Raw genomic sequence first — 23,689 nt, 5'->3', positions numbered from 1 at the left:
TCTAAAATTGGATTTCCAACCTAACCTCTAATTTCCTTATTCGTAGAACTCGACAAGTTACTGGTGTTTGGATTACACATTAAGAAAGTAATTTTTCGACTTCTAGGTACAAACAAGTCTGATATAAAAATTGAGAATCACTTCTAAAATATAAAACCTCATGATCCCGACTCATGATTCAATTTTCTTGTATTTAGTTATTGAGCCTCAAAGTCTCCGTGTTTATGGGATCCTAACATCAGAAATAAAATCTGAATTTTCCACAGAAGTCGGCATCATTCAGACCGACCTAAGCCCACATAGCCTCGGCCTGTAGTAAGTCTGTATACGGCAGGAGAAAAAGTGGGAATAGGAAACCGCATAATACCAGTGAAAGTTTCTGAAACTGAAAATATTAACTTTGTGTGAAGCACAAATTGAGTGATGCATGTATTATCCAGACACGAGATATTTTTTCCCTTTTCTTTTTTCTTTTATTTCTTGATTTCTGAAATAGATTTCTGCTTATAATATTCTATATCTAGCTTATTGGGCTTAGAAAATGATTAGGCATGGTTTGGGTGGAGGTGGCAATTGCATATACTAGAAATTTCATGATTAATCGATATCTTCATTTTTGGACAGGCAAAATCATTTTGTGCACTCCACTCCACTGTACAACCAGGAGTTATGGAACTTTTATGGGATTGACTAAAGTAATATATTCAGTAGATTTGAAAGTTGTTTACGTCACCCACAAATATGCCCGGAGACCAAAAAGTATGTCAGGTAACCTCCATAAATAATATTCTTAGTAATCGTAAATGTACCTAATGGTGCGCAAACTACAACTGGAGGTCTTCCTACTTGCCGAGTCTCCTGCAAAGTTCTCAGGTTGTTAGACTAATATAATACTATCTCCGTCCCTAATTAGATGACCTAGTTAAAATTTACTAGTAAATTTAGAAATGATTTATCTCTCAAACTATACAACGGATTTTCGTAAACTTTGTATCATCAGAAAGCATTTTAAAACACTTATCTAATGAATATAAATATGGCTATCAAATTTTACATATTTCTTATAATAATACTAATCTATCACTCCACTTATTTATGGTATAGGTCATCTAATTAGGGACCGAGGGAGTATATAATACAAGCAAAACCAGCATTTTGCTAAGAGCTCAGGTGAAAATAAAAACAAAAGAAAACAACATCAGCTCATAATATCTTCCTTCTAGTTTCTCATAACGTCTTTGTAAACATCAGAGGCCTAATTCCAACCTAAATATACTATTTGCACCCCCGCGCTTAATTGAGAACATAAATATGGCTTGCTTGTTTGCCAATTTTTATATTTTGCCTCAAAATTGTTACAAGTTGTTCACTTTATTAATACAACAAGGCATAGACGGCAGTTGGCAATGCAAACAATCGAGCATAAACAACATGTGCACATGCAATAGCTCCCAAACCTGTTTGAAAGTGGAACAAACTTGAAAGTAAAATCGCAGGAAAAGAATATTGTTTGCTCAAGAAGGAAAGAGAGATTACTGAACAAAAACTCAAGAGCGACATATAGTAAAACGTATCAGCAGATGTGACACGCATAAAAATAGATGTGAAGTAACTCTATCGCATTTAAAGAGAAATTACAATGAATTGCATTAGATATAACAAAAACTTATTTCTGGGATCACTGTTGGCTTGGGTGTTATCAAAATTGGCGGTAACTTATGGTGTTTGATATAAGTTGGAATAGGACAACCATGTAGAACTTCATGTGTTAGAGTTCTAATGTTGTAGGCGAGACAACAACCTTGGTCAACGATGATGATAATATTTCGATCCACCGGATTAATATACATGGACATGGCCTCTGTTGCCCGGGATGATTTGTAACCCTTTAATTCAATACTTTTGTGCAGCATTTGCCAGTTCAATCCTCCATTAGTATAGCTGCCACACACTGAGAAAAACTTTATGGTGTGTATGATGATTGTAATGGTCGAAATTATCGAAGATATAGCCATAGAAGATAGACCCTTCTGAATCCCCAGTAAAACTAGCAACATGCACACTATACATTCCTTCACCACTCATTCTTGGAAAATCAATTGACCTGCATTGATCACCACTGCCATTTATTTTTTTCCCTAGACTATAAGCTATCAACATCTTTTTATCAGAATTTCTTACATTACTCGTCCAATACAAGACACCATGACGGATAACCAGTTTAGAAAAATCATACCATACTTGTTCAGATCTTGGAACTTCCGAGGTTTCCCATCTACCCGTGACAGAAGAAAAGATTTTTAGGCGGTAGTTTTCGTCCGTATCAGAATACATATAAACCACCTTGTAGTTGCATATATAATGACCAAGTGACGAGGTCTAGCGTTCACATACCAGTTTAGTGCGCTGGTGATGAAATTCTTGAGAACCATTGAATGGTCGAGTAGGGAGGGAGACCCATTGTTTAGTCATGGGATTGCATATGTGGAACCTAGTATTCGAGGGTGCTACAGGATAATGTGCTACCTGATGTCCGTAGAACCTAGTATTCGGGGGTGTTGAAGGATAATGTACTACCGGATCTGCTGAATAAAGTACTAAACCATTACTACATGAATCCAAGATGTATGCTTTTTCCATATTTTCTGTCCTGAATGGATCTGTATCCAAAAGGAATTCGAAGGATAAACCATCATGATGATTTATGAATTTGTGGTTATGATTTAGATAGAGTTGGACTTGATAGACTGATGGCTCATACATGAAGATCCATGGGATAGTACTAATTTTATTGAATATTTTGTTGATGAAAGATGGGTCAGATAAAATAGAATTCCATAACTTTGATACACACCTGAATCTATATACCGGTTCTAACGATGGAAGACGATGGAAGATCTCGTATAATACCTCCGTCGGGAAATCAACACCATAGTCTTTGCTCATGCTTGATGATAATGACATATTCGAAACTAGCTGCTCTAAACAATAACTTTTTATCATTTTATCGACAGAATAAGGACGTGCGCAAGCCGTTGTGATCCTGTTTCAATGAAGAAGACTTGCACAAAAGGAATAAAAAATATATTTTATTAGGGCTAGGGTTTTTCCATATGGGAAAGGAAGAGATGCCAGAGGAGACAACGTCACGTATATTTATATACAGGGGTTAGTCCTCGAGTGATTTCAGGGGAGTTGAGTGTATTTTAAATCTCATGGATTTTGAGAGAGTGTAGGGAGTTTGAGAGAGTTTTGTGTTTTTGAGTTCAGGGAGTTTGGGGGAGTGTAGGGAGTTTGAGAGAGTTCACTCCTAACTCATTCTCTTTTAAGAAACAATAAACCCTTATTTGCAAATAACATTGATCTTTAATCAAAAGAAAAAAATAAATGAAAATGATCATATCTCTGTATCAATAGTATGTTATTTTGTGCAACGAGATAATTTTTTTTCCCTTCAATTTAACGGTCTCCATACAATTCTAACTCCCTTTGTTCACGAACATTTTCCCACATATCATCCGCTATACTCTTTCTCCATGCATTAGCTTCTTGACGTTGTTGTTCTTGAGTTTGTTGTGTCAAAATTTCATCGTCATTTACAAGCGTTGATGGATGGCTATCTTCCTCTTCCTCTTACTCGACCGGAAACTCATCTGAACGACATTCTTTTCGTAAGAAGTTGTTTAGGCCTGCACAAGCTGTCATTATCTCCGCTTGCACCTGATACGGAAATGGATGTTGAGACTTAAAGATCAAGAAACGAGACTTCACAACACCGAACAATCTTTCAACTACATTCCTCAAAGAAGCATGACGCATGTTAAATAATTCTTCATCCTTTTTCGCATGATTACCCGTACCAGAAAATTCTTTCAAATGATAACGTTGGCCACGAAATGGTGTTAAACAATATCGTCGGTTTGCAAACCCACCATCCCCCAAGTAATATTTACCTGAATAAAACACAAAAAGAAAACTTCGTCAAGTAGAACCCGAGTATAACTTAACCAAAAAACTCAAAACTTCACATTAGATAAAAGTAAAATTACCTTGCGGTATGTTCAGTCCATTTCTTTTTGTCATTGCGTCGTTAAGTAAAATCCCTTAGCAACTCCTTGCAACAAAAGCACCGTATGAATTGGCTAAAACACGCCAATACGGAATGAAGTACGCCACTGTATTGAACTTTGGCATATAGAATAGAAGAGAAGTATGTGTCTAAATAAGAGGACTTAACAAGTGATAGTGATTCTCAATGACACCCATGCAAAGTAGCAAGCCAATTAATGCATGATGACATAACAAATTATGAAGATAGCTGTAAAGGAATTCTGTTTCACCGAAACACAGTTTCAGATTGTCCAATCTTTGCAGTACTAATACTTACCTGATCCTCTTGAAATTTTTACGGTACACTTACAACTAAATATTCCACAACACACTCAAAAATCATAGCATTACAACGGTTCATTAAAAAGATACATTACTCAGAACCCGACTACTTTCAATACGTGCATACAGAATTCAGTTCCGGATTTATCACACTTTGGTGTACCTAAAGTGATCAGAACTTCATGAAATATCTACAATAGGAAACCTTCATATATACAAACATCATACTAAAATTTCAGCTTTGTCCGATAAGCGTAGAATAAGGTAAATAGGAATCAGTCCCCTATTCGGGATTTAAACTCAGCAGACCATAGTCATATATTGTGCAAGCTTTGCAGTAGCAAACGTGACCTGATCCGCGTGAAAATTATACTATACTTCTATAACAAGGTAAACTACGACATACACAAATTTCATCATATTCCAACGGTTGAATTTAAAGATATCATTATAACAAAAGCACCGTATGAATTGGCTAAAACACGCCAATACGGAATGAAGTACGCCACTGTATTGAACTTTGGCATATAGAATAGAAGAGAATTATGTGTATAAATAAGATGAATTAACAAGTGATAGTGATTCTCAATGACACCCATGCAAAGTAGCAAGCCAATTAATGCATGATGACATAACAAATTATGAAGATAGCTGTAAAAGAATTCTGTTTCACCGAAATACAGTTTCAGATTGTCCAATCTTTGCAGTACTAATACTTACCTGATCTTCTTTAAATTTTTATGGTACACTAAAAACTCAATATTCCACAACACACTCAAAAATCATAGCATTCCAACGGTTCATTAAAAAGATACATTACTCAGAACCCGACTACTTTCAATACGTGCACACAGAATTCAGTTTCGTATTTCTCACACTTTGGTGTACCTAAATTGATCATAACTTCATGAAATTTCTACAGTAGGTAACCTTCATATATACAAACATCATACTAAAATTTAAGCTTTGTCCGATAAGCGGAGAATGAGATAAATAGGAATCAGTCCCATATTCGGGATTTAAACTAAGCAGACCATAGTCATATATTGTGCAAGCTTTGCAGTAGCAAACGTGACCTGATCCGCGTGCAAATTTTACTGTACTTCTATAACAAGGTAAACTACAACATACTCAAATTTCATCATATTCCAACGGTTGAATTTAAAGATATCATTATAATCAAATCATGCAATTTCTTACCAAGATCTTTTGAACCACAAATTAGGATTTTGATAGAGAGAGAGTACCCACAAAAAAAAACTATACACACAATCAAAATAAACAATCATGGAGATCAAAGAAGAAAAAAAACATACCTGGAAAAAAACGTTTCCTCTTCTTTCTCCTATTGTTTTCTACGCACCAAACTCCTTCCCAAATCTCTACTCTTTTGAGAGATTTGTTGTGAGACCAAAATACACTAAAAACTCCTTCGAACTCCCCAAAGAAACCAACTCCCTAGTATTGTAGGGTTTTATGACTAACAGGGAGATCAAGAACTTTTTTTAAACTCCCCAGCGACTAACAGGTATTTTCTAGAGAGTTTAGGAGACTCCTCTAAACTCCCCCACGACTAACGGAGATTTGGAGAGACTCCCTCAAACTCCCTTAGGACTAACAGGAGAAAACCTAAATACATTAAAATCTCTCGAACTTTCCCACGACTAACCCCCTGATAGTCTCTTACTTAGAGAAGTTAGCCTGTCACTTATATGCCAGAGGTGGAGATTTTTAGGAAAACGGTGGGTTTCTTATTCCAAAACCGTTTCCACATTGAGATGGGTTCCTAATATAGGTTTGATAGAGTTTAGAAAAGTTTTTACTTTCCTAATATGAGACTAATACTTGGTGGTCAAGTTTGTGTTCTCTATATATATACTTACCCCAGACGGCCGAGGCTCGACCTTTATGGATGTTTTAGGTTGTTTGTATCCTTAGGTTTGTATCTTTTAATTTAAATAGCCTGGTGATGAGTGCTAAAAAGTGCATATTTCTATATATTTTTCTTGGCATTTAACTCATCTCTTGTGCATTAATTCTACATTTTATCCCATATTCTGTGTTTTCGTTGTTTTCAAGAATAAATACTTTTCTTAATTAATTTTGCATTTTTAGGTACTAAATAAAGCATGGTTATCTCACGGAGCAAAAAGAGCAAAGGAACGGCAAAGACTCTCGCTAGGAGGAAGCGAAGAATGATGTTTGCAAGAGCCGGATCAACTAGAAGTAGGCTTGAAGAGGAAGAATTGTTCTTAAAGAAGATATGGGCTTGGCATACCCAAGGCCCAAAAACCTTACCCAAATCCATTTCCATTATCCATACCCATTTCCATGAGAGCCGTCAGATTGGATCCATCTTGTCATCCAACGGTCGCCTCATCATTGTGCATCAAAATCCAAAGCTCCTGTCAAACACCATAGTACCTAACCCCATCTTGGACCGTCAGTTTTGATGTATCCATCATCCAACGGTCGCTCCACCCCCATCTCCATCGCTCCGTTGGATCATTCCATCATCTTTTCATCCTACGCTTTCGCTTCGCTGAGCATCAACCTTTGATACGTCCGTCTAACACCCTAGTCACCGAACCCTGTTACCCAACCAAACAGACCCTTCTTCTCCATCGGGTTCTTCTTCTCATCTTCCCCAAAAAACTCCACAGTTCTGCAACTACATCACCTCCACCAGCTACACCTTCTTCTCGAACCACACCACCACCACAACCACCCGACAACACCACGACATCTCTCCCTAGCCTAGACTTCTTTCCAAATTCACATCTCTGAACCCTAGGTGTGGGTTTGACAAGAAAGCTCGAGCTAGGGTTTCACCAACAGCGAGGAGAAGACAAAATTGAGGGCAGGAAAAGCTTCAGAAGAGCAGAGGGGACATACCCAAAGCATGGGTCGAGCTCAATTCAGGAAATTGGTGAGAGAATTTGATTTTCCCCAAAAAATTAGGGTTTCGAATTAGGGTTTTGTATTTTTGAAAAACTATAAAAGGGAAGCTGTAGAGAATGCAAAACTTGTTCTTGGGTCATCCGAGAGACCCCCTAATTGGGTTAATTTGATTTTTCAATCCAATGCATATCTTCTTCTTATCCACTGTTAATGTCTGTTGTGTTAGTGTTCAATGTTTTGTTAATGTTTAAGTTTCAAGTATGTTATGTCATGTGTAGTTAACTTTCTTGTGCTATTTCATTATGTTCTAAATCACTGGTGCTAAGGTTGAGATGAAACCAATGCCACTGCTAGTTAGTTGAAATCATAGATATTGTTCTTGTTGTGCTAGAACTGTTTAGGATAAATTATACTTCAGGATTGCTTCTCGCCCTCGACCTTCATGAATGTTGTTTTTTCTAATACTCATTGTAATTCATATGATTTTGATATTGACATGGGATTCGTACAATTATTCTGCGAAGATGAGCATGACATAGGAATAGTTGAATCTTCTGTAGACACTAATGCTAATATGCATGAAAATATATTTGATGTGTCTGATTCTCTACCTAGGTCACATTGTGATATTTCTCCCGATTTTCCGATGCATGAGAATAAATTTTTTGATGATGTTGATGACTCTGATTGTGATCTTGCCAATTTGTTTGATGATTGTGAGCATGTTGTGACACGTGTAGAAGACTTAGGAGATGTTGATGTGATTAGTAATGATGTGCATATCGTCCTACATAAGTCACAATATGATGGCCTTCCACCCAACCTAGATTTGGTTTGTACCCATATTGTCAAACGGACTTTTCTGAGAGTCCCTAATCTAGGTTTGGAACTATGTGCTTCCCAAGTCCTTTTGGACTATTTTGCATCTAAGTATAATATCTTTGAGGAGCCACAGTTGGAATTAGCATGTTTGCCCGTCCCTAGCAAAGTTCATTTCGAGCTAGACCTTGTGCATGATGAACCCCCAAAACTGCGAGATTTTGTATCCAAAATTTTATCTGTTGAAAAATCCAGGTTTGGGGGTAGCTCATTTTGTTTCACAGTTTCACTTGCGTTTCTTTCCTGTTATATTTGTGTGAAGTTGTTGAAACCTCTACACTTTGTCTTTTGGGTTGATCCTCAACTCTTTAGATTGTTAGTATATGGTGAATTTTTTGTATATAATCCAGTAGATAAAATTTCTTAAAACCCTTTTGTTCCTTTTGTATATATTTTGTTAATCCAATATGATCTCGGCTGACATATGTTGGATTCTTGCCTTGAATAACGGAGTTCTAATATTGCTTTCGCCAAAATCGGGTATTCTCTTTCCTTTTTCTCTACTCAACATGATCCTCTTCATATGTTGTATTATAATTTTGTTCATATTTTGAAACATTGAGGATAATGTTTAGTTTAGGTTTGGGGGTGAAAAGTATATACTTTGATAATATGCCATAATTGAAAACAAGAACTCCTTCTTTTTGAAAAAAAATGAAAAAATCAAAATTAAAAATTAAAAATTGAAAAAAACATAAAAATGGAGCTCATTTACCTTGAAATGTTGACTCTTGTGCAAATATGTAATTATTAGGAGTCTTAGTCTAGATATTTAGGCACCCTAATTCTAGCACAATTCACATAGTGATAAGAAACTTGCACGCGCACGATCTACCAATACATGTATAGCCTCATCCTTGAGGTGTTCTATCGGAAGTTTTAGTTGCCAATCACTTTAGAATACTGAACGAAACTTGACTAGCTTGTTCTTTGGTTGGTTGGGATAGAAGGTGGAGGTTACATTAAGAAAGACAACCATCGAATTTAACTGGGTGCATCAAAAAGGGCTACCTCTTGCAAAGTGTCATGTAATTTTTTGTTTCCTTTTGTATATGTATCAAAAGTGTTACCAAATCAAAAAAAAAATAAAAAATGATGTATATACTCAGAAAAAAAAAATGAAAAAATCAATCAAGTATTTATCAATTCCATCCTCTCTTGTTCCAAAAATAAAAGAGAGTAGTCAATGTAAATAAGAGTCATGTAAAGAGTCATCTTTTGTGTTTTATTGTAATAAGCAAGGAAGGGTGCATGCCATTGATGTACAACGCGAGTAATTGTGAAATACCTCCAACTCATTCACAATTCTCGTAAAGTCCGGACAGCTAGCTAGATTTCGACCTTGGTTCTTAGCCTGAGAAACTATCTCTTGGTGATTAGTAGTCATAACATCCGATCTTTCTTTACACATGTATAGATACACTTTACACTCTTATCACATGTCTTTATTTGTTATCAGTGCTAGGATTGTGCCTTTGATAGCTAGATTGACATCTCCATTTTGCTGTGAGCTTAAACTGTCTTGCACATGTCACATTTGATGGAATCTGAGCTTATATTTTGACCTAGAACTTTGTAGGTACGTTCTAAGCAAACCTTCACGAGACTTCACTCGTCCACTAGGGACACTTAGTGGTTTAAAAGGCTTAGTGCATACGCTAAATGCATTCGAGAGACCAGCGACAGTGGTATAGGTAGGATTTCCTTAGTTTTGTTTTACTTGAGGACAAGTAAAATTCAGGTTTGGGGGTATTTGATATTTGCTAAAAAGTGCATATTTCTATATATTTTTCTTGGCATTTAACTCATCTCTTGTGCATTAATTCTACATTTTATCCCATATTCTGTGTTTTCGTTGTTTTCAAGAATAAATACTTTTCTTAATTAATTTTGCATTTTTAGGTACTAAATAAAGCATGGTTATCTCACGGAGCGAAAAGAGCAAAGGAACGGCAAAGACTCTCGCTAGGAGGAAGCGAAGAATGATGTTTGCAAGAGCCGGATCAACTAGAAGTGGGCTTGAAGAGGAAGAATTGTTCTTAAAGAAGATATGGGCTTGGCATACCCAAGGCCCAAAACCTTACCCAAATCCATTTCCATTATCCATACCCATTTCCATGAGAGCCGTCAGATTGGATCCATCTTGTCATCCAACGGTCGCCTCATCATTGTGCATCAAAATCCAAAGCTCCTGTCAAACACCATAGTACCTAACCCCATCTTGGACCGTCAGTTTTGATGTATCCATCATCCAACGGTCGCTCCACCCCCATCTCCATCACTCCGTTGGATCATTCCATCATCTTTTCATCCTACGCTTTCGCTTCGCTGAGCATCAACCTTTGATACGTCCGTCTAACACCCTAGTCACCGAACCCTGTTACCCAACCAAACAGACCCTTCTTCTCCATCGGGTTCTTCTTCTCATCTTCCCCAAAAAACTCCACAGTTCTGCAACTACATCACCTCCACCAGCTACACCTTCTTCTCGAACCACACCACCACCACAACCACCCGACAACACCACGACATCTCTCCCTAGCCTAGACTTCTTTCCAAATTCACATCTCTGAACCCTAGGTGTGGGTTTGACAAGAAAGCTCGAGCTAAGGTTTCACCAACAGCGAGGAGAAGACAAAATTGAGGGCAGGAAAAGCTTCAGAAGAGCAGAGGGGACATACCCAAAGCATGGGTCGAGCTCAATTCAGGAAATTGGTGAGAGAATTTGATTTTCCCCAAAAAATTAGGGTTTCGAATTAGGGTTTTGTATTTTTGAAAAACTATAAAAGGGAAGCTGTAGAGAATGCAAAACTTGTTCTTGGGTCATCCGAGAGACCCCCTAATTGGGGTAATTTGATTTTTCAATTCAATGCATATCTTCTTCTTATCCACTGTTAATGTCTGTTGTGTTAGTGTTCAATGTTTTGTTAATGTTTAAGTTTCAAGTATGTTCTGTCATGTGTAGTTAACTTTCTTGTGCTATTTCATTATGTTCTAAATCACTGGTGCTAAGGTTGAGATGAAACCAATGCCACTGCTAGTTAGTTGAAATCATAGATATTGTTCTTGTTGTGCTAGAACTGTTTAGAATAAATTATCCTTCAGGATTGCTTACTCATCTAAGTGATAGATCTGCGGTTAGTTTGTTTTGTGAGAGGACAGCTAATACTAGGATTAGATAATTATCTTAGTGATACTAAACCATCCTACTGAAACAACCCTTTGATGAGCAGCAGGCTTGAACCTTCACTGCCATCTAGATAGTCAGCAAGCCTAGAAGCTCACTGATATCTACACCAGGGACAAGAGTGATATTGAAATTGAGATTGCCTTAGCATAGGTTATTGGTGGATTCAATACCTTAGTAACATTTTCTCTCTGTTTTTTAGTTACACTTTCTGTCACTAGTTCAGTTACACCAAAACAGCTCAGTTGTGTTTCAACACAACACAAAAATCATTATCTTTTGTCACTGCCTTGCATATAGAATTATCTTAGGAGAACTTCAACACATCCCCAAGTCTCTGTGGATCGACCCGTACTTGCACATTTGCCACTTTCGACGCCGTGCACTTGCGGTATTAGTTTGTAGGTCTTTTTAAAAGCCACCACCTGGTTAATATCGTGTTTAGTTAGCCGTGTCATAATAATCGGGACCTATGGTCCCGATAATTATGAACGACCTAGTGCTTAGCTAGGGCTTGTGTTTGTGGTGTTTTGTCGGTCAGGTCAAACCAGTCAGGGCCTCACGGATGGGACCTTGTTTTCTGTTGCTTCTGCCCGTGGATGAGACCTTCATCAAATGAATATTACGAATACATTTCTTCATGGATATCTTTAAGAAGAAGTGTACATGCAACCACTTCCAGGATTATCTCATTCTCCAAATCAAGTTTTTAAACTTCGTGCGTCTTTCCTATATGATTAATGAGGGTTTATTATGAACAACTCAATTAGACAAAGAACCTTTCTGCATTTATTGTAAGTTGCCTAAATAACTGACACTATCTTTTAACAACAATACCACTCTTTCCTCTGCACCCTTTGATCTTGTTCATTATGATATTTGGGGAAAAGCTCTAACTGTGTAATACCCTGTATTTTTAGTTATCGTTGCGGGTCATATTTTAACCGAGTTAGCTTAGGTTATTGTTTCTTATTCCTTAGTCTAGGTGGGTTGCTTAGACTAGAAAGTTTGGGTTTTAATAGAATAACCTAATTAGTTTTAACAATAAATAAAATTAAGAGAAATTAAAAATATAAATAAAATAATTAAGAAAAACAACAAATGTGATGTATTATTATTATTGATATGAGTGATATTAATATTGACATTAGTGTATGGTTTACAAAGGAATTATGGAGAAAAGAAAATAAAGAGTTTTAACTTTTAACTTAAACTAGAGAAAATGATAAGGACAGGAAGATGAAGTTAGAGATTTTTTTGGAGAAGAAGGATAAAGGAAATTAGTAGGGGTTTGTAGCAGTTGAGAGGTAGAATGTTACACCCTTTCTCTTTTGGTATTTTTCTTCTTGTGTTTTCTTGTATGATTTTGTATTATTAGGTTTCAGAAATTTATTCGCATAACTATGTGTATTGGATTGATGATCAGGCTTGTTCTTTTGATAAATAACATGATTGGGTATTACCGGTTAAAATTTGAGAATAATCCACTATAAATTCACTGTTGAATGTTTCTTGCAATTTGGATTATAATTTCTGAAAATTCTATATAATTTCTCTTTATCATGTGTTTTTCCTGATTTAGGTAACCTTAATTATGTCAGAATGATTTGTGATCTTAATGAAAGTTATATATGTGTATGTTATCTTTCATTGCTAGTTGGATTTGCTCATTTTAGGTTACTATGAATTGTTTGGTAATAATATGTAATCTGCCCAGTTTTTAGGACGTTATTGTAAATTCAATATCTTTTGTTTCAACCGTTGGTTTACTGCGACATTTGGATATGTGGTTGTGTGTTGAGTTATGAATGTTCTTTTAAATTTTTATAAAGATCGGATAAAATAATCACCCTGAGACGTAGCATGTAAAATATCCGCAGTTAACTTATTTACATAAATGCTTGAAAGAAACTCTTGTTGTTTGTTATATGTTGTTAAGCCATGGTTGCTTCCATTGTTTGTAAAAAAAATAAATTAAAATTTATAAATGAGTTCATGTTTTACCCTTAAATGAAATATGGTTTCATGCTAACGGCGGGTGCTGATCCTCGAGAGTTAAATGGGTAATGATCCCCATGTAAGAACTTGTGTTTCCTGACCATCGATGGCGTTGTTCGTTCCGGATAACAAATATGAAACGGGTAATGATCCCCGAGAGCAAATGGATATGATCCCCATAGGAACTTTTGTTCCTGACCATCGATGGCGGATGGCCGTGCCGGTAAACGATAAGTGGGTGTACGAACCAATGTTTTCTTGTCGTGGACTCATGGTTTATTGGTGACAATAGTAATTTGTGAATCATGTGTTGAAATCTAGATTAAATGGTTTGTTGGAAACATAATTGGTGTTATGAAATCATGCGTTGAACCTTAAATGGATGAATTGTGAATTTATGTGCTAAATTCAAATAGATGAATTGTTGAAAACATAATTGTGTTGTGAATCAATGATGTATTGAATCATAAATTTGATTATTTGTCTAAAATATTATTGATATTGTGAGCTTGTTAATTGAACATATAATTGAATCCTTGAAGTTATGCAAAGTATCTTGTTGTATGTTCTCTTTGATTGATTGATATTTTTTCGCATATTTAGAGAATGGGGGTGCATTCTATTGAGCTGTCGTCTCACCCCAATTGACATTCCTTGCAGATTTATGGAAGTTGGAAGTGGAAACTATGAAGTTAGTTTAGTTATTGTATTGCTTGAAATGTAATTTGAATTAATAAGTCTGGTTAAAAATCTTGTTAAGAATGATTAGTGAATTCATATGATTAAATTCATGTTAGAAAAATTAAATTATGTTTGTTGTAAGAAATAAATTAGAAGGGCTATATTCATAAATCTCTTTCCGACCCGTAACATTTCGAATTCGGATCTTCATACGAGTTTGATTCTGGTCCGGAACTCGGGGTGTTACAAGTTGGTATCAGAGCTCTAGGCTTTAGATCTTGAATGGTAGTGTAAATAAATTGTTTCGTATGTTGATATTCATGCTTGTCAGATTTGAGAGTTGTATTACTTGAGTCATCTAACTAGTTGTATTATGGATTTGTAAAATTGATGTGAATTTCTAATTGTTTACTGGACTGCATTGTCGTATTGTTTATTTATTTATTTATGTAAAATTTTGAGATTATAGGTATAGTCTAAATTTCAGAACGAAATTTCTTTAAAGGGTGGTAGAATGTAATACCCTGTGTTTTTAGTTAACGTTTTGGGTTGGATTTTAACCAAGTTAGCTTAGGTTATTGTTTGTTATTCCTTAGTCTAGGTGGGTTACTTGAATTAAAAGGTTGGGTTGAAATAGAATAACCTAATCAGTTTTAATAATAAATAAAATTAAGAGAAATTGAAAAGATAAACAAAATAATTAAGAAAAATAATAAATGTGATGTATTATTATTATTTTTTAGAGCATTGCTCGTTCGAACTCACAAGTGTTGCTATATCAAGCTTGTTGTCAAATTTAGTTGTCAAAACTATATCTTGATTTCTAGTTTACAATTAGCTAAGTCTCGGACTAGGATAGAAATGTAGTTGAGAAATAGTGGATCACGGCAGTCAGCATCATCATTGCGTTCTACCGTCTGAAGGCGAAGATCAACCGAAGCTCTTGGTGAACTTCATCAACAAAAGGTAAGTGAAGACCGAACATTTGGCCCGTAATCCGCGGATTTAACCGGAACCAACCGTATTTTTGTGGATGGATACCGAACTGTTCGCGAATGGGTTATGGAGATGGAATTTTTAAAATCCAACGGATTATGGATTGGGTCCGGATGCAACCTTGAAAATCCGTTGGACATCCATAACCGTTAGATTAAGGATATACAGTAGTTTTTAGAAAATATATAGATAGTTTAGGATTTCTTAAGGTGTTTGCTTGGAGTGTTTTTCATGATACTTTTATATTTTTGTACTTATATAGAATGTATAGGTTCTATAAGAAATCGTCTATGTTGGTTTTATTTTCTTATTATAAATTTTAATTAAAACAAATCCATTGGATTATCCGTGCTCAATCCGCTCATCCGTGCATCCATTGGATGCAGATCTTTTGGATGTTGGATTAAATGCAAACGCCAAATTTGAAATCCGTAATCAATTGGATTTGATGAGGATGAGGTAAAAACTGGTCCATACCGGCCCATGCTCACCCCTGACCTATCTAGCTTATTAAGATAATAAGATGGGCTAAGAAAATGATTAGGCCTGGCGTGGAGGAAAAATTGCCCATTTTCATCACCTTGACTTTTGTGGGGTCAACCATTGACTACGGAAATACCCACAAAATCTCCGACCAAATCGAACTTCAACCTAAAACACCTCCTCCTCCTCCAAACTTAAGTTCTAGAGAGATTTCGAATAAAGTTTCGATCTTTTTCTCCCCAGATCGATCCAACCTTATCGGTAATCTTTTCCCCTCAATTCCCATATCTTTTCCGAATTAGGGTTTCTTGATCTGGATGTTGTTAGTGAAATTTGTTCATATCACTTCCATTTGATTCTTGTTACACAATTGAGGTTTTCGTTTTACAACCAAATTCAAAATTCCTGGTTTTAGACAGTGATTTCTGTATTTTTTATGTTGCAAATTTGCATAATTTCCTGATTATAATTTGGTTTGGAATAGTAGGAATGATGAAGATGGGTGTGAAACAAGCTCTGAAGAGTCTAGATGCGTTTCCTCGTGCAGAAGATCATTTGTTGCAGAAGACTCAGTCTGGAGCTGTTGGTATGTGTAATCCAAATCCAAAACTTATAGGATTTCATTTATTTATTTTTTTACTGTTTTTCCATGGAAGTAGGATTGCCTTATAGGATGAAATTGTTAGTATCTGTTCAATTTTTCCTTTGAGTGTAAACACGTAGGGTTCAGAAACTCCAAATTCACACATGCCCACCAGCTTGTGTAATGGGTTTCTTAGAAGTAAAACAATAGAATGATACAATCAAACAGATATAAGCGGATAGAAATACGCCCCTTCATCATTGTGTTTGCAGTTTGAGGCCAAAAGAATCCCTTTATGACAGAGGGTCCAAGTTTCCCCGACTCTGCTTAGCAAGGGGCTGATGCTCCTGCATCAACTGTGTCATTACTTGGTACTTGTTTTATAATTCAACCACTTGGAAACTGGGTCTTTTAAACAAGTCGAAATCTCGTTTGCAATTGTGTTTTGTTCTGTTTATCTTGAAACATGTATCATTAGTTGAGTATCAAGATCATAACAGGTGTAGAAGACATTGATTTGGATGTACTGGTAAAGACGAAAACACTATTATAATGCAATCGCCCACAATTTGGACTAGAAAATGAAGATATAGGGGTTTTAAACTTATGGTAGACACTGGTTATATCTACCGAAATAAGCATGCCTTTCTTCTTCATTTTTACTGTGACCTAATTCATTTACTGCTTACTGAGCACTCATCAATTAGTTGCCTTATGTATAGAAATCAATGTACAATATTATGAAAGCTGTTGTGCAGTCTTTCTTTACATTATTAGATCCAGTTGAAACCTGTCGATATATGTTGGGGTATATTGCAATTCAGAAAATAATATGCAGTCTTTCATTTGGTCATTCTGGAGCAAGCACGTGCTTGTGCTAAATAGTAGTACAGGAGAACGATATTCTAATACTTTGTTTGTCATTTCATTAGCCGCTTTATCAGTAATGTGCTTTTTAATACTCTTTCTCATTTTCCACTTGCTTGTAGTCTCCATAATTGGTCTGGTCATAATGGCTACGTTGTTCTTGCATGAGCTGAAGTATTATCTTACAACATATACCGTTCATCAGGTTGGTAACTATCTTTGATCAATTCTATATGCTTCAGTAGATTATATTCACCTCGCTGTCTGTTTATTTAAGGGGCTATGTATAATTTTCTTGTTTTAACTTGCATGTTATGGACAGATGTCTGTAGATTTGAAGCGTGGAGAAAATCTTCCTATCCATATAAACATGACCTTCCCTTCATTGCCCTGTGATGGTCAGTGGGTTTTCTTTTGCTTCTCTACTTTTCAAGATTACATCAAATCAGCAAATTCCATTGTTAATGAAATATCCAGCTCTCAGTTAACAGTTCCCTTTGGTTGTTGTTCTGTTTTCCTCTCCAGTTGTAAGCGTGGATGCAATTGATATGTCAGGCAAACATGAGGTGGACCTGGATACGAACATATGGAAAGTAAGAATCTTACTTTTTTCCTGCCTCAGTCTAGCTTGGTATAAACTTCTGTATGAAATTTCAAAATTTAAATCTAGGCATGCATCATTCTGCTTATATTGTCAGATCCCAACTATTGTGCACTAATCCTCCCTAAACTTCTAGAACTCTTAGAGATGGATTTATTAGAGGGGTAAATCTGAGTTTGGAACAAATGCAAACTTTTAAGAAGTGCATGAATGGCTCCCATGACCCATCATCTTTCTAATGGATTATATCAAAGTAATTCTGTCAGGGGAGCATGCATTTGATTTCATGTTCAGCAATTCTGGACGTTTATAATAATATGGTCACTAATCATTTTTTATTCAGCTGTTAGCCAACAACATATGTTGTGAAACAACTAGACAGTAACGACGTAATTCAAGGGATCAGGAGCACAGAATTTGGTGTACCTGTATCCCGATGAGAGCTATTGCTAAAAAATGAAGCATGTTGGTTTTATTATTGAGCTATGAATTCCATGGAAAAAAAATACAAATGATGCATCAGAGAATAGCGACTGATTTTTGTAGGATTTACATTCAGACATCGTATGTATTCCAATATTGTGTCCATAAATGGACTACAGGTCTGGCAGAGTTGCAGGTGGACCTGCTCCACTTATGGTGTGCTAGTTTCCCATTTTTATATAAGTAAAGGAGTATGCAATTCACTGTCTGTTTTTATGCTTGCTTCTATCTTCTTTTTATGCAGTTCACTGTCTGTCTGTATGCTTGCTTTTATCTTCTTCTTTTTTGTTTTCCTCGGTTAGCTTGACTTCACCTATTGCTCCCCTGGCTAATCAATTGTGAAATTTCTTACAGCTTCGTTTGAATAGTGCTGGACATATAATTGGTACAGAATACTTGTCTGATCTCGTTGAGAAGGAGCACACAAATCACAAACACAGTAATTTCCTGCTGGCTTCCTTTCACTCTAGTAGTTGTGTGCTTGATTTTTATTATTAATTACCTTTTGTTTTCTTTGTTGGGCATTGTGAGTATCACTTCATGTAAGTATAGTTTTCCTGTGAGGGAGAGTTACTAAACATTGAGATGTGATGTTTTTTATGTTAAACCAAAAATGACAATTGAAGAGGATTGATGTCACCATGTTCTATATTATATGCGTTTATGGTGCAAAAGTTATAAATCTTACTTAACTATAACTCTATGACCAGATCTTTTTTTACCAATAGTCATCTCTTTGCTTTTTTACTCGTGTTAATATTTAAATCCTCTACAATTTCTATTAGTACGTGTATATGCTTTTTTTTTTCTTCATATTTTTTGACTTGTTTAAGTTCCTGGCATATTTGCATTCATATCAAATACCAACACTTATACGCATTGCACACAAACCTCAAATAATATAAAGCGTGCTTTAAATTATTGAGGTGTGTATGGCTGTGTTAATATTTAGCAGAGAAGTGTGCACGGTAATGGATGGCATGACACTTTCTGAAATAAGTGTTGCTTGCCATTTCCTGCATATTTGTTTGACTGCATGTTGACTAGCACATGTAGGTACAAGTTCGCTCTAGTTAATCTTTATGGTGCATCTTATTTACCCAGACTCAATGTTGAAGGCACCATTTTTTAATTCTGAATTTATTTTCTTAGACTTTGGTCAGTTATTTTAATGGTGTAAGGTGTGTGTCAACATGTAGAAGACATTCGTTGCACAATGTGCTGAGGACTTTTCTTTTGCTATTGCTTAACCAGATGATGGTAAAGATCATGAGGGTGAAGTTGATTCTGCGCACAAACCTCATGGTCATGGATTTGATCAAGATGCTGAAAAAATGGTCAAGAAGGTGAAAGAAGCAATAGCGAATGGGGAGGGTTGCCGGGTATGTAATAAATGTTTATGGATTCAGATATTATCTTGGGTTTTGTTCGATCTGCTAAACTTCTATCACTTTCCCGCAGGTTTATGGAGCCTTAGATGTCCAAAGGGTTGCTGGGAACTTTCATATTTCAGTTCATGGCCTAAATATTTTTGTTGCTCAACAGGTCAAATTTCCTAACATCGGGTTTTCTCTTTGTATATATATAAGGATCATGTAGTGTCTAGCATATGTTAGATTATTAGTGTACTTGTTGGATATCATCCTGCTGATGAGATCTTTCATCTCCAGGAAAGCCACGAGGTTTTTACTTAGCCGTCGACCATTTGTTAGTTAGGTCTTGTTGAAGTTATAAGTTCTGACAATATCATATCTTTTCTTAGCTTTTGAATGGAGATCCTATTTTACTTTGGAAATCTAGTTTTTAGTGCATATTTCTAAAACTAGGCCAACTCAGCTATTGTGTGTCGATAGTATCTAGGTGGTCAACTTTGTATTTTAAACCCTTTTGAGGCAACAAAGTTGCACTTAACTTCGAATGATTATCACAACGCAAGTATTGATCCATTGGATCAGGGAACAACGGGTTTTAAAAGCCAGGTGAGACAGTTTTGAAATCTGCATTAGAAAGAAAAACATGGGCGTAGACTTGTCCTATAATATACAGCATTAAGAAAGCCTGTAAGTTGGGTCAAATAAGAAAGTGTAGTTTCTAAGATACATGACAAGGCTCTCTCCACCTGTGAGTGAAAATATGCTGGAGATTTTTTAAGTTAAATTTCTTTTCATACTCTCTGGTTAGTTGCTGCCTCTTTGCCTATTTTTCACTCTGTATGGTTTTGCTTCCTTTCTTTCGTGCTTATACATTTTTATTAACAGATTTTTGGCGGTCCTACTCATGTGAATGTTAGTCACGTGATTCATGACTTGTCTTTTGGGCCCAAGTACCCAGGAATTCATAACCCACTCGATGAGACTTCAAGGATTTTACGCGGTGCAAGTGGAACCTTCAAGTATTATATAAAGGTGTGTGAATCTGGAGTACTCACAATCTTTTTTATTTGCTGAACTCTGGCAATTTTTTAAGTATTACTGTTGTCTCACAATCGTTTGTCCTGTCAAAAAGGAAAATGGTTTCATGATGACCTAGACGCCTTACACTTTCAGAATTTAATTCGCATGCTTGGCAAATATCCGTCGAGTTACATCTGCATAAAGTTTGATCTACTTTATTATTTACCTAATTTCTCTGTTAGAAATATGATTCTTTTATTAACGTATTCTTATCCTCTATTATGACACACATGTTCAAAATAAAGCTTGTATCTACCATTGAGACCCAAATTAATTTGACACACATGTTTCTCAACTAATTACTGCAGTTGAAGGTGCAAGTCTCTTTAATATTGCTGGCTAATTTATTTGGTTTTGTTGTGTGTAGGTTGTTCCAACAGAATTCCGGTATCTCTCAAAAGACGTAATACCGACTAATCAATTTTCTGTAACTGAATATTTTAGCCCCATAAATGAGCAGGATAGAAATTGGCCAGGTTAGCTGTCACTTATTCTTTTGCTAAACCAAAACATTTTTGATTTTCCAAGTGAAATGTCTCATCTCTTCTGTTTTTGTTGTCTTTTGTTATTTGGTGCAGCTGTTTACTTTTTGTATGATCTTTCACCAATCACTGTGACAATTAGAGAAGAGCGTCGCAGTTTTCTCCATTTTATCACTAGGCTTTGTGCTGTTCTCGGTGGTACATTTGCTCTAACAGGTTCGTGTTTGACACATTTCCCCATTTTGTTTATTTGTGGTGAAATTGAATGGAATCTGTTAAACATGTTAATTGCATAACTCACCTTGACCTTCTGGAAACATCAACTATGTGGTTTTGATCTAGGTTTAGATTTATGACATAGTTGAAACTTGACACGGTTGTTGTTCTTAGCTTACCCAGGGGTGTGCTTGGTGCGTTCTCTATTTGTTAATTGTTTATTTCCATTCTACTTTGTTTGTTCTGTGTAGCTAGGGGCCTTCTCAGTTTCATGCCAATTTACCCATTTTCAGTTGTGTCAATGAGCATCAGTATATTATCGTAAATTCTTTTTTCACTTTTTGATTTGAGAAAAAAAACAGCATCTGCCGTGTTTGCAAATGTTTTGTAGAGTTTCTTTTCTTTATCTACCAAGACAGAACAGGATATTGTGATGATGAATAGTCTAAAGAGGTTCGGATGAGATAGAAGGTCCGTAGTGTGTTGGTGTTTGGACTAACGGTTTGATAGTCCCACTTTTAATAATGGTGAGCAAGACCCACACACTTACGGGTTGTTCTGGTGATGTCACCGGTATTTATTTTGTTTTCATGAAAATTATAATTCAAAATTCTAGTTGGGTTTTGTTCAACCTAGTGGATGAATAAATTGGATACATTGCACAGTGTCTGCTGGTTAATGCTCGCGTGAGTAGTTAGGCAGTAAGATATGCAACACCAGGACCTGACTGGTCTATTACTCGCATCGTTACTTTCAGGTCGAATAGAAGAGTTTAACTTTTAGTGCTTTGTGTTTAGGTACTGTTATTGCCATGTTGGTCCTCCATATTTTGTTTGCCTATTTCTTTGGTGCTGATTATCAAAAACTTCTTTTCATTTCCTTTGGACATCATTAGGGATGCTGGATCGATGGATGTACCGAATTCTGGAGGGATTGACAAAGTCAAACAGTAGAACCACAGTCCGATGATTAACCAGGAAATCCAGCTGTATAATTTATATAGGGATACAAACGGCTGTGCAAACTGAAGCCCATATAAGTGGAGAATGTCCCAGCAGAGCAACATCATAACCCCGTGTCAGAAGGAAGAGAAACGACGAGAGAGAAGATGCACAACTCGAGAACATTACCGATGCCGCTACAATTTGTTTGATGCCACCACATTTTCTGGTCAAACAGCCTGTGGTGTTACTAATCAAGAACCTGTTTCGAGTTTAAGGTCTTTTTTTCTCTGTGTTTCTGTTTTTCTTTTTACCTCTGTTATTTCCTGTTGTTTCTATTTCATCCATGAGATATGAGGTTAAATTATGTGTGCTTCTCGAAGGTACAATTTTACAAGCTGTTATTCAAGTTTCAGTGACTGAGTACCAGTTATCGCATAATTTCCAACCAGCTTTGGTTTCGAATGGAACTCTGTTGGAGCCCAAGGGAGATGTTACATTGTTACTGTTTCATCCGCGGAAACAAATTTCTAACAATGTGAGCGACAAACTTCTGTATTAAACACACTTATTCGCCCCCGTTGTTTACATAATCCTCTGAGTTCTTTTTCTTTCAGAGACAGCCTACCTTTTCAGGGGACCTCAACTTTCCCATTAGTGTATAATTTGATCTTAACAAATTTGAAGCCATGCCGTGGGGTATGCCTTTACCCTTGTGGCTAGGGAACCAACATAGAAATCAACGGTCAACATTTAACCCTAATTCGAACGGGTTAGATTTGTGATGTAATCCTTATAAGTAGAATAGTTTGATCAGCTAAAAATCAACGGATCTCTTTCATCTTCTTCTTCTTTTCCATGATCCATCGATGGAAACAGAAACATCAAATACACGGCCATCAACGACCTGTCTCTCGCAATGATTTTTCCTTTCATAAATCTATGATTTCTTCATAGGATAGGATTCCAAAAAGTGGATTGATTTCAGGCTCCAATGGCTTCATTCAGAATATTGTGGAGTTCCTCATTTGCAAGTCCAGTCACCAGGATTAGAATGGAACGGAGAATAAATCTAATACCGAGATCTATCTTTACTACTGAAAATGAATTTCTTAAATTTTAATTTAAGAGAGTTGTAGGAAGTAGCATGTGCATTATGGGTGAGAAAAACCAGAGTTACCAAATGAAAATGCCCAATGGTAAAGCACTGTTAAACAGAAGAACAAAATTACATAATTTTAGAGCCAAAACTGTAAGCTGCTTAATTTTAACAATGAGGATTTCTCTCTTTGCATCATAACTTAAATTAGAGTCGGACGAAAAATGCCTATAGCTGAGGCAAAATCAAAATCTAATCATCAATCAGTTCTTTGAAATTTGATGGCCTAAAAAGAACGCCATACAACCATGCTTTATAAAACTAACATTCAATAAAATGAGCAATGTACTGCCCTTAGGCCTTGTTGCTCACCCAATAGTCACCACGTTGTTTGTACATGATCCTTTGTTCTCCAAGATTTATGATGCTTCTTCATTTGAAACCATG

At 36.1% G+C, this 23,689-nt stretch overlaps 1 protein-coding gene across 2 annotated transcripts; it reads left to right on the top strand.

Annotated features, from left to right (window-relative positions):
* Positions 1–15,639: 15,639 nt before the first annotated feature.
* On the top strand, positions 15,640–22,608 carry LOC113290224 (endoplasmic reticulum-Golgi intermediate compartment protein 3-like). 2 transcript variants are annotated; one of them, XM_026539827.1, is made up of 12 exons: positions 15,640–15,778; positions 16,005–16,103; positions 17,090–17,172; positions 17,290–17,365; positions 17,493–17,560; positions 18,406–18,490; positions 19,306–19,433; positions 19,513–19,596; positions 20,310–20,456; positions 20,872–20,980; positions 21,083–21,202; positions 22,098–22,608. In XM_026539827.1, exons 2-12 carry the CDS (start codon positions 16,007–16,009, stop codon positions 22,169–22,171), a joined length of 1,071 nt encoding a protein of 356 aa, XP_026395612.1. In that variant the 5' UTR covers positions 15,640–15,778; positions 16,005–16,006; the 3' UTR covers positions 22,172–22,608. The 2 variants fall into 2 exon arrangements, with proteins under 2 accessions (XP_026395612.1, XP_026395613.1); XM_026539828.1 differs by having other exon boundaries at positions 15,680–15,778; positions 16,002–16,103.
* The last annotated feature ends 1,081 nt before the right edge of the window (positions 22,609–23,689 follow it).

The sequence above is a fragment of the Papaver somniferum genome, chromosome 6, assembly GCF_003573695.1.
Source record: "Papaver somniferum cultivar HN1 chromosome 6, ASM357369v1, whole genome shotgun sequence".
Taxonomy (NCBI): domain Eukaryota; kingdom Viridiplantae; phylum Streptophyta; class Magnoliopsida; order Ranunculales; family Papaveraceae; genus Papaver; species Papaver somniferum.
The sequence above is the reverse complement of the archived record's forward strand: the minus strand, read 5'-3'. Positions and strand labels throughout refer to the sequence as shown.

Excerpts from the sequence above, each read along its gene's own strand:
- LOC113290224 (XM_026539827.1), top strand. The coding sequence starts at position 16,007 with ATGATGAAGATGGGTGTGAAACAAGCTCTGAAGAGTCTAGATGCGTTT. Across the intron at positions 17,366-17,492 it reads CCCTTCATTGCCCTGTGATG|TTGTAAGCGTGGATGCAATT; the intron begins GTCAGTGGGTTT and ends TTTCCTCTCCAG. Across the intron at positions 21,203-22,097 it reads TGGTACATTTGCTCTAACAG|GGATGCTGGATCGATGGATG; the intron begins GTTCGTGTTTGA and ends GGACATCATTAG.